Source organism: Schistocerca nitens, chromosome 2 (assembly GCF_023898315.1).
Source record: "Schistocerca nitens isolate TAMUIC-IGC-003100 chromosome 2, iqSchNite1.1, whole genome shotgun sequence".
Taxonomy (NCBI): Eukaryota; Metazoa; Arthropoda; class Insecta; order Orthoptera; family Acrididae; genus Schistocerca; species Schistocerca nitens.
In genome coordinates, this window is record NC_064615.1 from 373,155,530 (window position 1) to 373,175,185 (window position 19,656).

The 19,656-nt window shown below is 40.5% G+C and overlaps 1 protein-coding gene across 1 annotated transcript in view; it reads left to right on the top strand.

Annotated features, from left to right (window-relative positions):
• Positions 1 to 19,656, top strand: part of LOC126236200 (uncharacterized) — a 72,956-nt gene that overhangs the window by 6,482 nt on the left and 46,818 nt on the right. The window contains exon 2 of the mRNA XM_049945311.1: positions 19,123 to 19,402. Coding sequence (XP_049801268.1) covers positions 19,181 to 19,402 — 222 coding nt within the window. The 5' untranslated portion in view covers positions 19,123 to 19,180. The remainder of the gene's footprint in view (positions 1 to 19,122; positions 19,403 to 19,656) is intronic.

Sequence of the window (19,656 nt, forward strand, 5' to 3'; positions counted from 1 at the left end):
TATAAATCTATCTGTTTGCAAATGATTGTTTTCATGAATTTAAAAGTATTTAAGAGGAAATAACGACTATGCAGAAACGTGACGGGAGGATACAATCACAATTACACTTTCCATTCTTTAAAAATGTCTGTCTTTGCTTTGCGAATGGAGCCTGTAGTGTGTATAGTACACCAAAGGAAGAAACGGAGAAGATGTTTAACATTTTTCCTTTAACGGTCGCTCTAATGCAGTAAGTACAAAGGCCATACATCAGTTTTTATTACGTATTTACAAAGCTGTGCTTGGAATGAGGATAGCCCTTTTCTAGATTAGGGAGCTATATTCCAACAGTTGCTAACTGCCAGGGTGACTCATAGGATTACCGATATCCGTCGTATAGCTTTCTTTTACAAAAAAAAAAAAAAAATAATAATAATAATATAAAAATAAAAATAACATATAATATAAAAAATCCTGCAGATTGTGACTGGTTATCTCGAGTCTAAGTTGGATATGAAACAGAGTCAATTCCAGTATAGACATGTAACCAAGATGTGTACCACCAACAGTAGTTATCTATCGACAATCACAGGTAAAGAAATTATATAATCAGCCACGCAATTCCACTAAGTGTCTATGTGACTGGCTAGAGTCAATCTGTCCCTAGCAGTATGTTTTCTCACAGTTCACATCCAGAAATACACTCTGAGCAAAATAATGATTTCCGGCAAACGTGCATGACCATCTGATAAGCAGGCCTCATGAAACTCATTAAAGCCCTAAACTGCCTTTTGCTTTCCATCATGCCCATTCGCTTCGTTCTACGGTTTCATCTGTATTTTCTATTTATTTGTGCACGATTCACGTTTTTGTACCTTGCGTAATTTTAAATGTGTGATATGAGACATACTGTAATTACGGCAAGATTTATGCTCAGAATACCCTGAAAGCACCAGGCAATGATTTTTTCTTCCTTATTTTCTTCTCTCGCGACTTCTTTTAAACAATAAATTCGAAGTGTGTATTTATAATGTAGTGAAAAAATGAAGTTGGATCACTTGCTGTGATCAAATAACTTGCACAGGCTATAAAGCTAGGTTTATGTCTAGTGACAGATGTTTGCATTAATCACCTTTAAGGAGCGGATTTTCGCATTGGTACCGTTGCACTTCGTACGGATGTACTGCTTAAGAACCAGTTTTTGTAATTTGTACTGTGAAAGCGTCAGCCTAAATGTCATCCAAAACTAAACTGTGATGAGAGCGGGAAAAAAGCAATGGTTTCGATGAGAGAAACATATACGCAGATCCTTAATTATGACTTCCAAACACCTATCCGAATTATCCTATTTTTCGATGATAGGAGTGCACCATAAAGTGGCCGTGCATTTTAGATGAGAACGAGTTATCATTGCATGAAGCCTTTGCTTCAGACATGACATTTTAAATACACTTGATTGATGTGCGAAACATAATGTTCGGTGTAGTTCCTTTCTACCTTACTCTGAAAACGTTTTCGCCTAACAATCACAATTGACTGAAGTCAATTTTTTTTTTCGCTGTTACAAACTACGGTCTCCTTGTCTTTGCTTCCAGTTTTCTTCATCTACAGAATTAAAATACTGACATTATTTAACTTTTAGAAGATGTATCTGCTGTGTAAGATTCTTAGGTCAGAGTAAACTGTTCTTGGGACTGTCTCACTCGCAGCTGTCAGTGCGAGGTGTCAAAGGAAATGTCAGTATTCCTGGAGTGAAAGGAATGGCCATTTGAAGAAAAAAAGTTACCAACTTGTGCTCTACTGTGAACAGTATCCAAGACAGAGTGCAATCTTGCACATTCATTTTTTCGCTAGTTGTGCGCTATTTCCATAAGCTTATTGAATCCATGTGAACTGCATGATATATGATGAGTTGTACTTTGCTCCTCATGTAGGCCAAGCGATGACCACAAACCATCGTAATCATCTTTACATGGGTTTTAATTATGTTACCTGCAATGAAATTTTCTCAATGGATGCTTATGTGGGTGTAATGGACGCAATTAGTAAACACATATAAAAAAGTTCTCGATCTGTGACGGCAAACTGAAGAAAACTTTAACTATTTGAAATATTTTTTCTATTATCTCCTTAACACTGACACTCCGTACATACTCTGATAGGAGCCTCGCAACTCGATGCGCAATAACGAAATAGCCCCGGTAAACAAGCAGAACGAGTTTACCACAGCCGGCTTCACGTAGGACGGCGCTTCCGCGCATGGAGGCGGAACTATAGGGAAGCGCGGAGGTGATGAAGTCTGCTCATGCGTGGCGGCAGAGTGGGCAAACAATGTCCGTATTGCCAGACTGTGTTGTTGAGGACAACAGTCAGGTTCATTTGCCTTTGGTAGATCGTATTTTAAATTCATTATAATGAGAATAATACATTTTGAAACCGATTTGATCAATGGTCTTCATGAGAGAAATCTTGCATCACGTCTTGACGTTACGCCACGCTCCACAGCTATTGTCTACGAGACGTCAGAAGCGAAGAAAAGCTGACGCAGCTTTGTGAAAACATCAAGTATAATTTTCCTCAAAATGACGACTGTCCTAACGACAAGATCATCGAGAGTGTTTGCAATAACTGGTACTTATTGCGTTTTGTACTGTATTATAAGTAAAAACGTAACACATAATATTATCTTCAAGCTCAAACCGAAATCATGATGTTTGTTTAACAGCTGCTTCTACCCCACATGTTTTTTAAAAATGTGTATAATGCGTGTTTACTGTATTTCAATGTAAATCACTGTACCTAAACAAGAATTACTCGTAGCAAAGTATAATGAAAAAGATTAGCGTGAAAATTTTCAGTATGTTATCATATTTTTCGATGCCAAAAGGCATTATGAGTGTAAACTAACTTATTCGACATTCAGTGAGAGACCGCATCTATAATCGACTGAACAAGCAAACAAGTAACCATCTTCTGCGAATAACTCGAGAGAATGCTGACAGATAACGTCTAAAACCACCGATATCTCGACAGGTAACCCTCCCTTTCATTTTAACGCATTTTCCAATTCGTGCCTTGAAAACAACATGGGTTTACTTGTCGAAATACTAGAGTTTTTGACGAATTTATCCGGCCGCATTTTCGAGATTAATTAGAACATACAACAAGCTGGGAAAAGCTTAACTTCTCCTTGGCAATGAGTTGAACATTATAGTCTGAACACTTCATAGGTCACAAACTTCTAATCAGTAAAGGGTATGAAGTTCTCAAATACTATGTATCCAACTGATATGTTGAAAAACACATTTTTAAAACCGAGTCTTATAACCAAGAAATATAGTAACTGGCATGGTAATTGCAATGACCGACTTAGTAGCAAGGTATGGCAAGAATTATTCAATGAACCACTTCTTGAATGTGATAGCGTTCATTTCCGAATGGTAGACACGGCTGTTTTTCTTACACCTAAATATAAGGTTACAATCAGGAGTGAAACCAGAAGAAGAGTCTGCATCCAAAATAATTATCCCAGAACCTTTTCCTATGGTAATTTTAAAACCACCAATTGTTCCTGATCCATATTAATGGCATAGCAGAGTAGCCGTCTTAGATTGTTTGTAGATGATGCTGTCATTTACCGTCTTGTGAAGTCGTCAGATGATCAATACGACTTGCAAAATGATTTAGATAAGATATGTGTATGGTGCGAAAAGCGGCAGTTGACCCTGAATAAGGAAAAGTGTGAAGTTATTCACATGAGTACTAAAAGAAATCAGCTAAATTTCGATTACGCGATAAGTCACACTAATCTGAAGGCTGTAAATTCAAGTAAATACTTAGGAATTACAATTACAAATAACCTAAATTGGAACGATCACATAGATAATATTGTGGGTAGAGCAAACCAAAGACTGCGATTCACTGGCAGAACGCTTAGAAGGTGCAACAGGTCTACTAAAGAGACTGCTTACACCACGCTTGTCCGCCCTATTCTGGAGTATTACTGTGCGGTGTGGGATCCACATTAGGTGGGACTGGCGAATGATATCGGAAAAGTGCAAATAAGGGCAGCTCGTTTTGTATTATCGCGAAATAGGGCAGATAGTGTCACAGACATGATACGTGAATTGGAGTGGCCATCATTAAAACAAAGGCGTTTTTCGTTGCGACGGGATCTTCTCATGAAATTTCAATCATCAGTTTTCTTCTCCGAAACATTCTGTTGGCACCCACCCACATAGGGAGAAACGATCATCACGATAAAATAAGAGAAATCAGGGCTCGCACAGAAAAATTTAAGTACTCGTTTTCCCCGCGTGCCGTTCGAGAGTGGAACGGTAGAGAGACAGCTTGAAGATGGTTATTGAACCCTCTGCCAGGCACTTTATTGTGAATAGCAGAGTAATCACGTTCATGTAGATGTAGTACCATCACTCATTTCCCCGCAGGTAGTCAAGAAATGATTCTAATTCACCCATGTTTCATCTAGGCAATTCACTGTAGAACTACCTCCTTTTCTTGTATCGTGCATCTTCATAAGGAATGTCGTTCGTGCTGCACCTTCTTTCAATTAAAAACTCTCTTCTTAACATATTTGAAACCAATGTTTGCACTTACGAAGGGCTACCTTTGAAGCCAATTTGCTCATGTATAATTGTAACAAGTTTTTCTGATGTCCGTTATCCCCTAATTATATACGTTTCAAACATAGAGAGCTTTAAAATATCTTTATCAAAACCATCCAATGATGTTACAAGTTTCTTGCGATTTCGAAGCTTTTTCAGGCGTCAAGAAACGAAATTTTCCTGAGCCTTACAGCTCTGACACTTTTGTTTACTAATCTTTGTACAGTTCTCTTGCCGACAAGTACTTCTGCAGTTCGTTCTTGGGTCTTCAAACTGTCATGAATGGGAGTTTCCCTTTCAGATTCACATTTGAAAAAGTTATAAATGCGGTACATAAACCTGCTCGCCTCCTTGTGAGGCACCTACATCTACATGACTATCTGCAATTCACAATTGAGTGCCAGACAGATGGCTTATGGAACCACATTCAAGCTACCGTTCCACTCTCGAACAACGCGTGGGAAAAACATACACTTAAGTCTTTTCGTGCGAGCTCTCATTTCCCTTATTTTTTATGATGATCATTCTTTCCTATTTCAACGCCAATAAAATATTTTCACACTCTGAGGAGAAAGTTGATTGATATTTCATGAGAAGAGCCTGCCACAGCGAAACCCGCCTTTTTATTATCATTGCCACCCTAATTCACCTATCATATCCGTGGATCTCTCTCCCCTATTTCGCGAGAATGGTTGACTTCATACTTTTCATTATTTAGAGCCAATTGCCCCTTTCCACACCATACAGATATCTTGTCTGAATTGTTTGCTGTTTGTTATGATTTTCACATGACTCTCTAAGACAGTAAATCACACCGTCATCTGCAACAATCTAGGAGGGCTGTTCAGATTGTCTCCAAAATCACGTTTATTCACATGAGGAACAGCAGAGGTCCTACAACACTTCCTTTGCGAGCGCCAGATATCACTACTGTTTTACTCGATGATTTTCCGTCGATTACTACGTACTGTATGACTTTCCTGACAGGAAATCATTAATCCAGTCGCACAATTGAGACGACACTCCATAGGCACGCAATTTTATTAGAAGTCGCTTGTGACGAACTGCACTTTTAATGCCGTCACGTGACGTATTTATTTCAAAATCGTACTAAAACGTTTACAGATATACGTTCACAGCTATACTGCTACAAGAAAGAATATCTTCGTCTGAACGAAAAATTCGGTAGCTCTGTGAATGAAGCTGCATGGCTGACATCGAAATAAGTGTCCAAGGAATAGAAAATCAACTTAAATCACTCAACAGAGGAAAGTCCACTGGAACTGATGGGATACCAATTCGATTCTACACAGAGTACGCGAAAGAACTTGCCCCCCCCCCCCCCCCTCTAACAGCCGTGTACCGCAAGTCGCTAGAGGAATGGAAGGTTCCAAATGATTGGAAAAGAGCACAGGTAGTTCCAGCATTCAAGAAGGGCCGCCGAGCAGATTCGCAAAACTATAGGCCTATATCTCTGACATCGATCTGTTGTAGAATTTTAGAACATGTATTTTGCTCGCGTATCATGTCATTTCTGGAAACGCAGAATCTACTCCGTTGGAATCAACATGGATTACGGAAACAGCGATCATGTGAGACCCAACTCGCTTTTTTTGTTCATGAGACCCAGAAAATTTTAGATACAGGCTCCCAAGTAGAAGTCATTTTCCTTGACTTCCGGAAGGCGTTCGATACAGTTCCGCACTGTCGCCTGATAAACAAAGTAAAAGGCTACGGAATATCAGACCAGCTGTGTGGCTGGATTGAAGAGTTTTTAACAAACAGAACACAGCATGTTGTTCTCAACGGAGAGACGTCTACAGACGTTAAAGTAACCTCTGGCGTGCCACAGGGGAATGTGGCACTCCAATAGCGCATCTAGTTGATGTGTTTGCAGCATCTAAAACCATCTTCGATTTGCACTTTGACCATTGTCTGGGCTTAAAGACATGTTACAACCACCAGCACCAAGTATTGGCTGCCCTTGGAGAGGCTGAACATCCTTACCTCATCCTGTAGCGAGTATCATTGATGGCTCAAGTGCCAGGTCTTGGAGCAAAGGACAGTTGGATGAATAATAGAGATTTGGAGACGATGCAGCCTACCATCCAGTTTTTAGACTGGGCTAGTGGGTAAGAATGGTAAGAGGCTAAGAACAATGTATTTTCTGAAGAAAAAGTGGCAAATTCAGCGGATTAAACTGCGACCCATTATCTGCCACTATGGATTCTGAGAGCTGCTTCGTGGAAAAAATGCAGGCCAGTGCTTGGATTGTTTTCACTGAGGATTTTGTGGAGACATTCAAGATGGTTCAAATGGCTCTAAGCAATAAGGAACTTAACATCTGAGTTCATCAGTCCCCAAGACTTAGAACTGCTTAAACCTAACTAACCTAAGGATATCACACACATCCATGCCCGAGGCAGGATTCGAACTTGTGACTGTAGCAGCAGTGTGTTTCCGGACTGAAGCGCCTAGAACCGCTCGGCCACAGTGGCCAGCGACATTCAAGCGACATATGGTAAACCACTGCCTCCCTCAATGACCATCAACTAGGAGTATCCAAAGAAAGGGTCCACAGAGTCTAAGTGGAGGTGAGACCATGGTAACAGTGTATCTGGCCAGGGAAACTATTGTCTGTTCGCTCTAACGGGTGGTGCATACTGGAAATATTTTAGCAATATCGTCGTCAGTACGTCTACAATATACATTTTGGTGAGCCAGTTGTTTGGTCAGGACTATTCTCCGATGACCTGTGTGGAGGAGCGTCAAGATGCTTTGTCTGAGGTCTTGTGGAACCACCACTTGGTGCGATTATTGTCCTCATGAAGCAATAGCTCACCATTGAGAGTTGATAGTTCATTTTGGTGATACGAATAGGCTTGCACTTGCTGGTGGTCCAGTTGTTTGTGGTCTGCTGGCTAACCATTGTTCTATAACCTCATTAGTTTCCAGATCACTAGGTCGTCTAAAGTTCGGCGAGCGACGTCTGCTGAATCCAAGGGAAAGTTGGCAACTACTTATTCTGCTTCAGTATCCATGTGGAAGCAGAATTAGCTCCAGGTTTTGTCCACAGATAAGTCATGAGAGGGTACTGCCATTGGCGAATTACAACATGGCCCTATAGTCATAGGTGTATCCCACTAGGAACAATGCCCATCACAGGAGACGATCCACGATTCTTGTTAGAATGTCGGAGTTGGCTTCTAACAGTGGGGAAAGAAGTTTATGATGATGTTTGCTGTATACATAATCGTCCAACTCTGTTCGACAAAAATAATAGTCAGGGCTTCCTTTTCTGTTTGTAATTACATTCCGATTGTGTTAATGTCTTCGAGATAAATGCAGTAGGATAGTACACCTGCCCAACCTCAAGGGATAGGCCCATTCCCAAACCATAGTCCTATGCAGTTGCTGTTACAATTAAAGGGCATTGAAAGATCATAGACCATGAGACATGTGGAATGAAGACGAGCTTCTTTGAAATCCTGGTAAGTCTTGTCACATGTGGGAGTCCAGTTCCACATTTTTGCACAGAGCTGATGGAATGATTCAGTGGTGGCTGCCGTATATGGGATTAATTTTCTGTAGTAGCTGAGTTGTTGAAGCACGTATTTTAATTGTCTGGTATTACTAGAGCTAGGGAGTTTTTGGACAGCCTGGTTGTAGAGCAATGCAGGCTGTACCCGTGATGCACTGAACACATGTCTCAAATATTTTACTTGTGTTGCATAAAAAATATGTCCTTGTAACACTTGAGATTAGCCCGCTAGAGCATGTCAAATAAGGAGTCGTGATCGGTGGCTAAATCTCGAGCATTTTCACCAATAACATTAACGCCGTCTAACTAGTTTGCTGGCCTTGGCATTTGTCATGTAAGACGGTTTAAGTAGAGTTCAAAGATAGTCGCTGCGCTGTCAATGCCAAAGCTGAGCCAATCATACCAGAAAAAATCGAAATGGAGTATTGATGACGAAGATATTTCTGATGCTGGATATAGAAGGAGTTGTAGAAATGTGTCACACAGATCTTGCGAAATCTTGCCGTCAGAGAGTTGTACAATGATGTCCTAGGTATAGTGTAGGCATCAGTGACGGACTGGGCGATAATCGTCGTTTCGAAGTCTCCACAAATCCTTAGCAAACCATCCAGTTTTTTTACAATGGCGATGGGAGTTGCCCTCTGACAGTTGAGAACTGGGGTCATGACGCCCTCATCCTGAAGGCATTGGAGGTTGCTCTGAAGTTTATCCCTGAGCGCGAAAGGAAAATTGTGTGCTTTAAAGAAGAGGGACATTTCTGAGAGGAGGAGTATGACATGTACCTCAAATACTGTGATGCCGGTAGAGGGACGTGAAAAATCTATTTCATATTTGGAGCAAAAATCCCATAGGTATGAGCTTGCCAGTTTGAGCTATAAATTATAACCTTCCTTGTATACATAATAATAATAAGCACTAAATCTCATGTGAAGCACAGCTTGATGGTAATATTTTCATCTAACAACATTCCTGTAACAGGTTTATCAGTTTAATTTGATGCTGCCGCTAATAATCAAATACACTACCACCGCATGATTTCTCTTCCATATCACACACAAATTTGTAGTATCTTTTCAGTTGCACACAAAAATTGTTTGACTGTGTTTATCAATATTCAACTACTTTCCTTGAAAATTTCCTAAAATTTAACTACTGACTGCTGAGTTTCCCACGATGTAAAATTCAACTTAAAAAGTTAAACAGTCCCTTACGTTTAATACATCAATATACAACTACATTAAATTTTCTTTGTATTTCTGTCTCACATTGTTCAATGGGAGGTAAAATAATTTATAAAATATAGAATTAAAAGTTTCAGTTATTAGACTAAAAAATTACATATATTTTACATTTTAATTCATGCTGCCCAGTTTAATAGATTGTACATTATTACTGAGGTTGTGACACTACAACAGAGCTATTTCTTTCGGTTTGACTAAAAGTTTTTAAAAAGCCCAGTAATTACTTCAAACGGAAATTATCTGTTTTTTCTTTTTTTAACTCAGGAATTACTTTAAACGAAAATTAACTGTTTCTTATTTTAATATTTAGCACTGGAATAAGACCCCGAAATCTATTTCTATTAGTATAGTATCTACCGTTCTTTATTTACAACAAGAACACACAACAAATACAACAGCGGTGCAGACCACTCAATTACACATGCACGTTAAGAACATTAACAGAAGAATAGTAATGGAATAAATGATAATAAAATGTTGGAATGTGTGGCTTTTTTAAAACGTATTGTATTAATGAGATTAATTTTTCGGCATGAATGACAAGCACAATAAGCTGAGCTATGCCTGGAAATAAGTTCGTATTAGTTCATATTATTTTGCAGGGGGGGGGGGGAATAGTTTCTTTCTCCGCTGTAGATTTGTGCTTATCCTTCTTTATAATGCTACGTCTAGTCGCCGTGTTCACCTTCGAAGTCTTGACCGTGTTCCTACTGAGCTTATCGGATCTTCGTGATTTTCCAAAGTACACAGGTGGGCTTCAGTTCTTGTAATTATCGTACTATTTGAAATAACAACTCACACGACCTTTCTGTTAGTAAAACAATACTGTATTTTTCTAAACGGTGCACATATGAAATACATACTCCTCACTTATTCATAGCGACCCCAAAATGGCGGTCTACAATTACTCGCAAAAAAAAAGGCGTGCTTCTCACTCGTTCACCAGATGAGCGCGAATCCTTCCTTCCTACTATTGATAGAAGAAAAACTCGTCCGTTTTTCAACAACTGAAAATCGAAAATACATGACGGTAGGCACAGGCTCTACGCAGGGCTACCGCTTCATCTTTTCTCTTTGCGTTTAAAGAAGACGAAAACATAAAAGTAAGAAATGCAAAAGGTTCATCACAAATGCCCCACTACTGTATATTGTCGAAAATAAGTCTCTTTATTCAGGGAGACAGTATACAGTAGCCTTATTTACCTTGGGGCTCATAGTTTAGTCACTCGGTGCACGTCAGTGGAGTTTTAATACCCTTATGCTACTACAAGTATATCTACAAAGATCATTTCCTTGGGCATTACAAATTCATACATATAAACACATTCACATATACTTATATTACATAATTACATTCACATATATTTATATTACATATATTTATAAGATGGCAAGATGGCCGCCGGGTGAGATCACAGGTATTTTCTTCGTCCGTTGAAAGAACTTACATAAGAGGAAATATTGTCAAATTTAAATTTTCTTTGTTTTGTATATTTGCTGTAGTGTCCGTTCGTGTCACAAAACTGAATATTAGCGTCCCAGCAGCGCTTGTTCTTGAAAAAAACTTGTTCTTTAGCTGAAGTCCCGATAATCATGACATAACCCGAAATTTTGCGTGACATAAACACAAAAAATTCTATTCAAGTTTTCTTGATAGTGTAAAATGCGTTTAAAAAAGACTACTTCTAGTTTCATCAGTTTCTATTGTCGCAATAAAAGTGTAATTAAACGTTTCTAAATCGTATTTAACTAAAACATTTCGTATTTTTTACTAGTTAGATAGACGCGATCTACGTCTAAATTCGTTCTTCCCTCGCTGCATCTCTAAATCAGTACAGAAAAACAACCACCGCACATAAGACCTTTGTGTCGTTTTTTGTTTACACACAGCCAATCTCGCGTCCTTGACAAATTTAAAACATTCTTTAAACTTAATTATTCTTTCGAAACTGACCACGAGTGAGAAATAGGAACATTTTGACTGGGGAACAGGAAAGAAAATCTGTGCCCTTGAGGCACAGTTGGAGGAATCAAGGAAGGAACTCATAAGGATGAAGGGAGATAGGGGGGAGGAGGGTGGTCGGGAACTGGCAGCTGGTAGGAGGATAGGAAGAAAGAGAACGCGATCTGACAGTTTTATCATTAACACCAAAAACAGGTATCTACCACTGCTAGAGTTAAGTGGAGAAGAGCCTCAGGTAGAACGAGGAGCAGGAAATGTGCAACACACTTCAACCGAGGCCAAGAAGCCTAGGAATGTACAAAGCGTTAGGAAGAAGAAAGTGCTGCTCGTATGTAGTAGCTATGGGCGAGGTGTAGGCTCTCAGTTACAGGAAACTTTAGGCGCACTGTACCAGGCCACCAGTATCTTCAAGCCAAAGGCAGGGCTAAGTCATGTGATAGAGGATCTAGGGCCTTTATGTAAGGACTTAACAAAAGAGGACCATGTACTGATAGTGGGTGGGGTGGGAAACAGTTTGTACAGGGATGGTGCATATGGCATAGGTGGTGACCTGGACAAGATAGCTTCCGTGGCTCATGGCACCAATGTACACTTTGTTGAGCTGTTCCGGCGTCATGATCGACCACACCTTGATGGAGCTGTGAGGCGAATCAATGTGGGGTTAGGGATGTCTCTCAGGACAGCGAACTTTGCTCATGTTTCTCTGATGCCCGTCGGGACTGTCAACAGATGGGGTTCACTAGGTATGGCCTACACCTAAACAGGACTGGAAAGGGAAGATTGGTACAGCTGATTCATGAAAGTATAGGGGGTGGATCTCGGGTCACACATGGTCAAATACCTGTTGTCATAAGTAGGAAAAGTAGGTCTTTTTAGGGTAAATCCAGACAACAGGTTCCCCTGCCTAAAGAGTAACTCCAGCGCTTTAAAAAATACTGAAACAATCGCTCACATGACAGATTTTAACACCTCAAATATCACATATACCAGATGTTACAAAGAAAAACAAACCATTGGAAAGAGTAACATGGGGAATTTCACAGACTTAACAATCCTTCATCAAAACATGCAATCAATAAAAAATAAAATACAACTATGGAAATAATTAAATAAATCTGAAAATTTGTTTTGTTTGTGATTTATGTTGTTGAAATATGTGGAATATGAAACCAAGTAGCATGCAATGCGGCTGCATTGATATTTAAATGCGGCGCGTTCCCCCTCTTACCCCTCCTCACACCCAGACAGCGTGTCGTGGTGGTGAGGAAAATGTGGGGCCAAATTGAGGGCCATGGCAAGGCTCGCGAGTCGAACTGTTGGCAACCCCTGCTGTAAGTGGAACCTTCGCTGAGCATGGTTGAAGCGAGACAAGGTGTGACCACACTGGCAGCGTGCAGCTGAGAGCAGTCGGTCGGTCAGATGCGTTGCTGGCAGCGATCGAAGATGGCACCCCCATTTCGCCCCCTTTCTGGTGGCGCCGAATGCAGATACTACGGTCGTGCTGGCAGTGTCTACGGGGGCGCCGCAACTGTTACAGTGGAATGAAAATGTGGTATTGTTCTATTAATCAAATATACTTGGCGCGAAACATCAATAGGTGGCAGGAAGAGAACCCCCTACCACCAAAATTAGTTGTTGTCATTAAGTGGCTTCCTTGCTTGTAGCAGCTGTACAGTCTCGTTACAGGGCCAAACAGGGTTAGGAAAGCTACGGAAAATCTGAAAACAACGCAATTTAGCAACAACTTACAATATTCTATTAATAGTAACTTCATAATTCTTGAATGTCTATTTCATTTTCTTGCTCCTTCGTCACGCATACGTGGAAGGCCGGTATGGTTATTTAAGGATTTGGCATGGTTATTTAAGGAGTCGCCAGATGTCCTTCCTGTCGCCACCAAATTACTCCCCAGGATGTAATATGTGTACTCCATCTATCTGTGTGTGATGTTATGCGCCTGAAAATGATCGAAAGATTTTCTAAATGTTTGTGAAACGTGTAACTGAGGCGGGGTACCTACTTGGTATTCACCAGTGAGATGTGGGAAACCGCCTAAAAACCATAACTAGGCTGGCGGGCACATCGACTCTCGTCGTCAGTCTCCAGGCGGATTCGATCTAGGACCGGCGCATCACCCGGTCCTGGAAGAGGCACCTTAACATGTACAACTATCTGCGGAGGTTACTTCATAATTTTTAACCGTAGTCTGAGGATAATGCATGGCAACAGTTCAGTACTAACGTGCACTAATCTGCATTTTAACTGTGCTCCATTCCTAAATCCAGTGAATGATAACTTCGATCACTCGTAGAAAATTCTAGCTCTTCTTGGCGACGGATAAGCCCTGATGCTGTCTTGTGGTATTGCTGATACTGGTGATATTTTGTGATGCTCTCTTGACTGGAGACGTGTATACGCTTATACCCACGTTTAGCGGAACCACGGTTGTACACAGACATGCTCCTCTTCCCCGAAGCAAATCAATGGCGACGAACGTCTTTCTGGGGAGCTCCAACGTATTGGAATCGCGTAGGGAGAGATCGGGGCTGAGTGGAGTATGTGTAAGGGCTACTCAACGAAACTTCTGCGATGTAGTCGAAACGACATCATTCAGCTGCAGGAATACACTTTCCCACGTGTTGCCAAGGTTATTTCGAGTACGTTGCAGAAGTTTCGGTGGAAAGCAGTTACTCATCCTCCATATAGTCCGCATCTCTCCCCATGCGATTTCCATATTTTTGCAGTCCAGCCGGAAGACATTCGTGGCCGGTGATTGCCTTGGACGAAGATGAGCACGCCTGGGTATAATGATGGTTCCGTAGGCAGCCGCAACATTTTTCCACGAAGGCACTGATTGTCTTGTCTCACAGTGGGATAAATGTGTTAACAGATACGGCGGCTACTTTCGAAACAATAAACAATTAACTTATTTTTTTCCATCTCTCTCGTTTCCATTTGACTGCCCCTTATAAAACAAAAAGCCATTATGACAACCACTAGATCTTAGATTTATTTTTAAAGATCTCACCAGAAGCCCAAGGAAACGCAACTAATGTCTGAGGAAAGGGGACTCAGATGATACGTTGTTTGTGAGAAAAAATCTTCTCGAACCGGCCCTGCTGACATGTTCACAATCTGCTGCGACTACTCCTGGTGCGGGGATTATTACGCCATCTGGCAGCCAGGCTTGCAGAGACCTCACAAGACGGAACAGTGGTCCAACTGCACGGTTCCTCTATTGCGATAAGCGCCACCCCTTCACAGTATGTAGCATCTATGACGCAATTTACAACGCACCACCCAGTTCTCTACGATTACGACTCTGCTGTGCTCGTTGGTATTTTATAGGTTGTAATCCTAGAGACAGTGAACAGCTTATGACGAATTTGGCTTTTTGATTTCATTGTGATTGATTTCCAGTCCATCTAATACCTTCCCTTGCTAAAAATATGCCTCCACAAACTTGATTTGATGTTGATTATAGTTAACTATATTCAACGACCCTGTGAATGAAAATCGTTACACATTTATGCGATTATTATGTTTTGACGACACAGTGTGAAACGTAGACTACCATACATTCCTTCGACAGAGCTGACGTACCATTGTCTAACTTTGATGAGTGTGACGTAGCGGAAGTGATCAGTGGGATGCCGAAAGTTTTTAGAGTGTAAGTTAGTGTTTATCTTTTCCGGTGCGACCTTGGAAATGATTGTGCATAAGCAAAGGTTTCTCAGATAGCACGGCGTGAACTAGCGGTTTTGACGACGCCATCAGGCAAGAGGATCTCATGCTCTCCATTCCTTAGACACTTGGGATGTCAAGCAGGAAACTGTTCTGCGACAGGGATCTGAAACTTGCCACAGTTGCTTCTATGTTGGGCCAGAGCTGGTGACGAAATTTTTTTATATCATTGGAACGGTACTCGCTTGGGACATGTCGTCGTGACATTTATGTTTAGCTGTCTACTACACAGAGCGAATTAATGAAATATGGTGTACAAATCCACTATTATGTGATGAAATAGCACAATTGAGATGATTTTGCAACTTTAGTGTTAACTCATTAGACTTATGAGCCATTCTCTGAAAATATTTCTGAGAGTCATCTATCAAAGGCTATACGAAAAATGTGTGAAATTCATAAGTGAGACACAGTTTGGATTTAGGAAAGGTTTAGGTTCAAGAGAAGCGATAGTCGCACTACAAGTTCTAGTACAAAACTGCTATGATCAGGGTAAAAATTTATGCCTCTGTTTTATTGACTATGAAAAAGCATTCGATAGAGTACAACATCATAAACTCATGGAAATTCTCGAAAGAACTGATATAGATGAGAAAGATATCTGCTGTATAGAGAATTTATATTGGAATCAGACAGCGCAGGTTAAATTTCATAATGAGGTCAGAGATTTGGTCAATACATGTAGAGGAGTCCGACAAGGATGCATACTGTCACCCCTGTTATTTAACTTATACTCTGAGAGTATTTTTCAGGAGACACTTCATGATGTAGAAAAAGGCATAAAGGTTAACGGAGTGTATATCAACAATATTCACTATGCTGATGACACGGTATTGATAGCTGATAATTTAGACGAACTTCAACAACTCGTCAACATAGTAGGGGATTACTGCAATACTCTAGGTCTGAATATTAACATCAAAAAGACTAATTTTATGATTGTCACAAGAGAGTCCGACTCATTTAAAGATACAAATCTACGATTTCAAGGGTCTGTAATACAAAGAGTCAACAAGTTTAAATACAGGGTGACACACGGGGTGGCGGACGGTTTTTAATGAAATAATACTCAGCCAACTTTAAAATTAATGCATGTTTATTTACACAAAATCAAAGCTCATTATTTGCCATTTTAGTTAACAAAGTTGTTTGTGAGAAATAATGTCGTCAAGGTGATGTCCATCATTTCGAATGCAGGACTCAAGTCTCTTCTCAAAATCCTCCATCACACGGACTAAAATCTCTGCAGGGATGGCAGCAATTTCTTGAGTGATTGCATTCTTCAACTCGTCCAAATTTCTGGACTGTGCCGTTGCCTGCTATCATCGCTGTGCATACTTATGATAGAAGTGGATTTTGTGCGTTTGTGTTTTCTTAATCTATTTTTGTTATTTTGCTTTGTTTTCGTGACAAATTGCAAATGTTCAATGACGCAGGTTTTTCAACTGAACAGAGCTGACACGTAAGCTGTGTATAAACAAGTTAATAAAATAAACGTTTATTAAATGGAAAAGTCAACTCTATTGAAGGAGAAAAATATATTATACGCTATGTAGAAAAAAAATCATGTAGTGAATAAGATCCCAGTCTACGTTTTCCCTTATAAAAATTGTTTATTCTTATTTATGTGTATATGTTTTCGATACCAAATAAACATCGATTTCACTTCACTTCTTAGCAATTTACCACACAAATAATTGATCGAGGACCTCCGCTATGAAGTTTTCTTTGGCCATAAATAAACTTCGTTATAGGCAGTTACTTAACTGTGGTTTTGTACTCCGACGTTTTGTGTCACAAATGATGTGTCGTATCTCACTTTCACCGTTCAGTACTGGACTAAGCGAACTGACGTCTAGTGTGAAACCATCGTTAGACGGTGATGTCGCCTTGACGCCTAGTGTGAATTGGCGTTTGAACTTGAAGCTTACTCCGTGAATTTTTTCAGGGAACGTGCGGCAGCTTCTGGTGCGGAAAATGCAGGTAAACGCTTTGTGTGAACAGGCACTCACTCTTTTGGTGGCCGCGCTAGAGAGAACGATTGAAGGAGTGCGTTGGATAGGCTGCGATGCGAGCTCTGGAGTATTTCACGTATGGCATTCAATCCTCCATCTCCCTCCCCCCTCTCGTTTAAGAGAAGGAAGTAAATGTTGTATGTTCTTACGATACCTATACGCCGTTGCTTAAGACTTACACTAGTCACCTCACGGAAACGACGTGAGGCTATATCGCGGACCCAACGTTCGTTTGTCCGCAGCTCGTGGTCGTGCGGTAGCGTTCTCACTTCCCACGCCCGGGTTCACGGGTTCGATTCCCGGCGGGGTCAGGGATTTTCTCTGTCTCGTGATGACTGGGTGTTGTGTGATGTCATTAGGTTAGTTATGTTTAAGTAGTTCTAAGTTCTAGGGGACTGATGACCATTGATGTTAAGTCCCATAGTGCTCAGAGCCATTTGAACCATTTTTGAGCCAACGTTCGTTTCGTAGGCCTGGGATCTTTCTTAACCACCTATATTCCTTGTGCAAGTTACTGATTAAAGCTAAAGATACAATTTTGCCATATTGTGGTTGCGAAAATGCAATTACTCGGCGTTCGCAAGTCCTATACTTGAATTGTAGCCGGTTTCACAATCGGCTAATAATTCAATGTTTCTTGAAGCCCGTGTGCACAACGTTGTTTCTCGTGTTCTGTCTTTATAACATCTTATAGTTTCCTTCCATGTGACTTTTCACAGCGTTTTGTAGCTGCGGCTGATGTATGACCTTATGTTTTTGTACTTCGGTAATATGTGCTCGCATATTGCATCCCTTCAACCATTGGCCATATGTATTTACATTAATATTTATAACTGGAGATCACACTGATTTTGGTAACTTTACTTTCAATATAGTATTTTATTCGAGATTGTTTAGCGATCTTCAACCCCAGCCAATAATTTTCCGCATCGTTGCGTCCATAGATCACCAAATTACATATGTTTGGGACAGATATGCCGCAATCAGCAGTTGAAATATATTTTCTTTCAGCGCAAAGTTTGTGACCGTAGAAGTCTACAATATAGGCGACAGGTGCACAAAATATCTGCTGCGTATAATTATCTTTCAAATTTTCAGTCAGTAAACTCATGCTCCTATTAGAGTACAGTCGTTTGCAAGAAATATGCTCAGTGTGTTAGGTAACATTTAGTTGAAGTCAGATTAAGTTCCAAGTTAAAATGATTATCATGAATTACCAACTCAATATCGAGAATAATTTCATTAAAATTGTTATAGTCATACTTAGGCAAGATAACGTTTTACTTTGTAGATTAAAAATTCACAAAAACTCCGCTCTTTTATAAGTTTTTAATGCGCATTTTTTTAAATTTTTTTGAAATGACGGATTAGATCTAGAAAAAGAGTTAGTTGACCATGTGGCTGTCTCCCAATGAATATACATGAACAAAAATGAAATGCTTCATGAAAATCGGAAGATAACTTGGTGGCAACTTTTTCCTCGAAAATTTTTCACAATGAACCTGTGTCTATGGACCAACAAATGACATTCACAGCTTTGTGGTGCACAATGATAGGCCTACCAAAAACTTAAAGGTAGTTCCTAGAAAGACACACACAGGAAGAAGCACTGGAGATCGTCTTGTACTGTCGTAGTGCATACAGACAGGAAGTCAGCCTCACCTTCAGCACACAGAGTCAATATAAGTCAAACTTGAAACTCACCCAGCTCACAGTCCTGATGAGGCCGCCTGTTCTTATTTATCATTGTCTGCAACTAAAACTCGCTTCTGTCAAAGGGCATTCACTAAGTGCGACCAATATCTTAATGCCCACGAAAGTAACGTAACCAGCTGTGAAGCAAACGTGTGTAAAAACTTCCTTTAAAATGGTTTTCAAGACAGAAAAGGTGAACGGAGTTCCGTGCTGAGTGCTCTTAGAACCTGTAGAGATACAAATCTTTTATACCCTTCCCTTTCTGTGTTTCTTGACATAGTAATCCTCCTACAAACAGAACTTCTCCATTTGTTAACAGGACTATAGATGCGCCAGGAAGCAATGGTCCGGAAGTGACAGATTATATCGACCACGCCATGATGGAGGCGGCCCTGAAGAGACATTTGTCCTGTGGAACCATCACCGTGGAGTCCATCGCTGTGGAGCCGGCGAACAAGGCTGGCGCCGGCTACGGCAGCCAGATGTCCAGGGTGAGGGTCGCCTTCAGGAAGGGCGAGGAAGAGGCGACTCAGCAGCTGCCGTTGGTCGTGAAGGCAGACGTTGTAACGGCGGAGGAGAGGCAGAAGGGGGAGGTGAAGGTGAGACGCAGCACCAAACTGGTGGTGGTCAATGACTAAACCTTCCAGGAAGCCTAGACATAAAGTTTCATTTATCAACTTGAAAGAATCAAGCTACGACCTTAAAATTTTGCGATGGTGTTAGTCTTTTTCAACATATTCAACCTTCAGTGCGACATATTTTTACCAACTATGAATGATGTAGTAGCGATATTTTTGTTGAAGTCTACGTTTTGGCAGTTCAGAATATTCACATGGCTGTCCACCTGGAAATG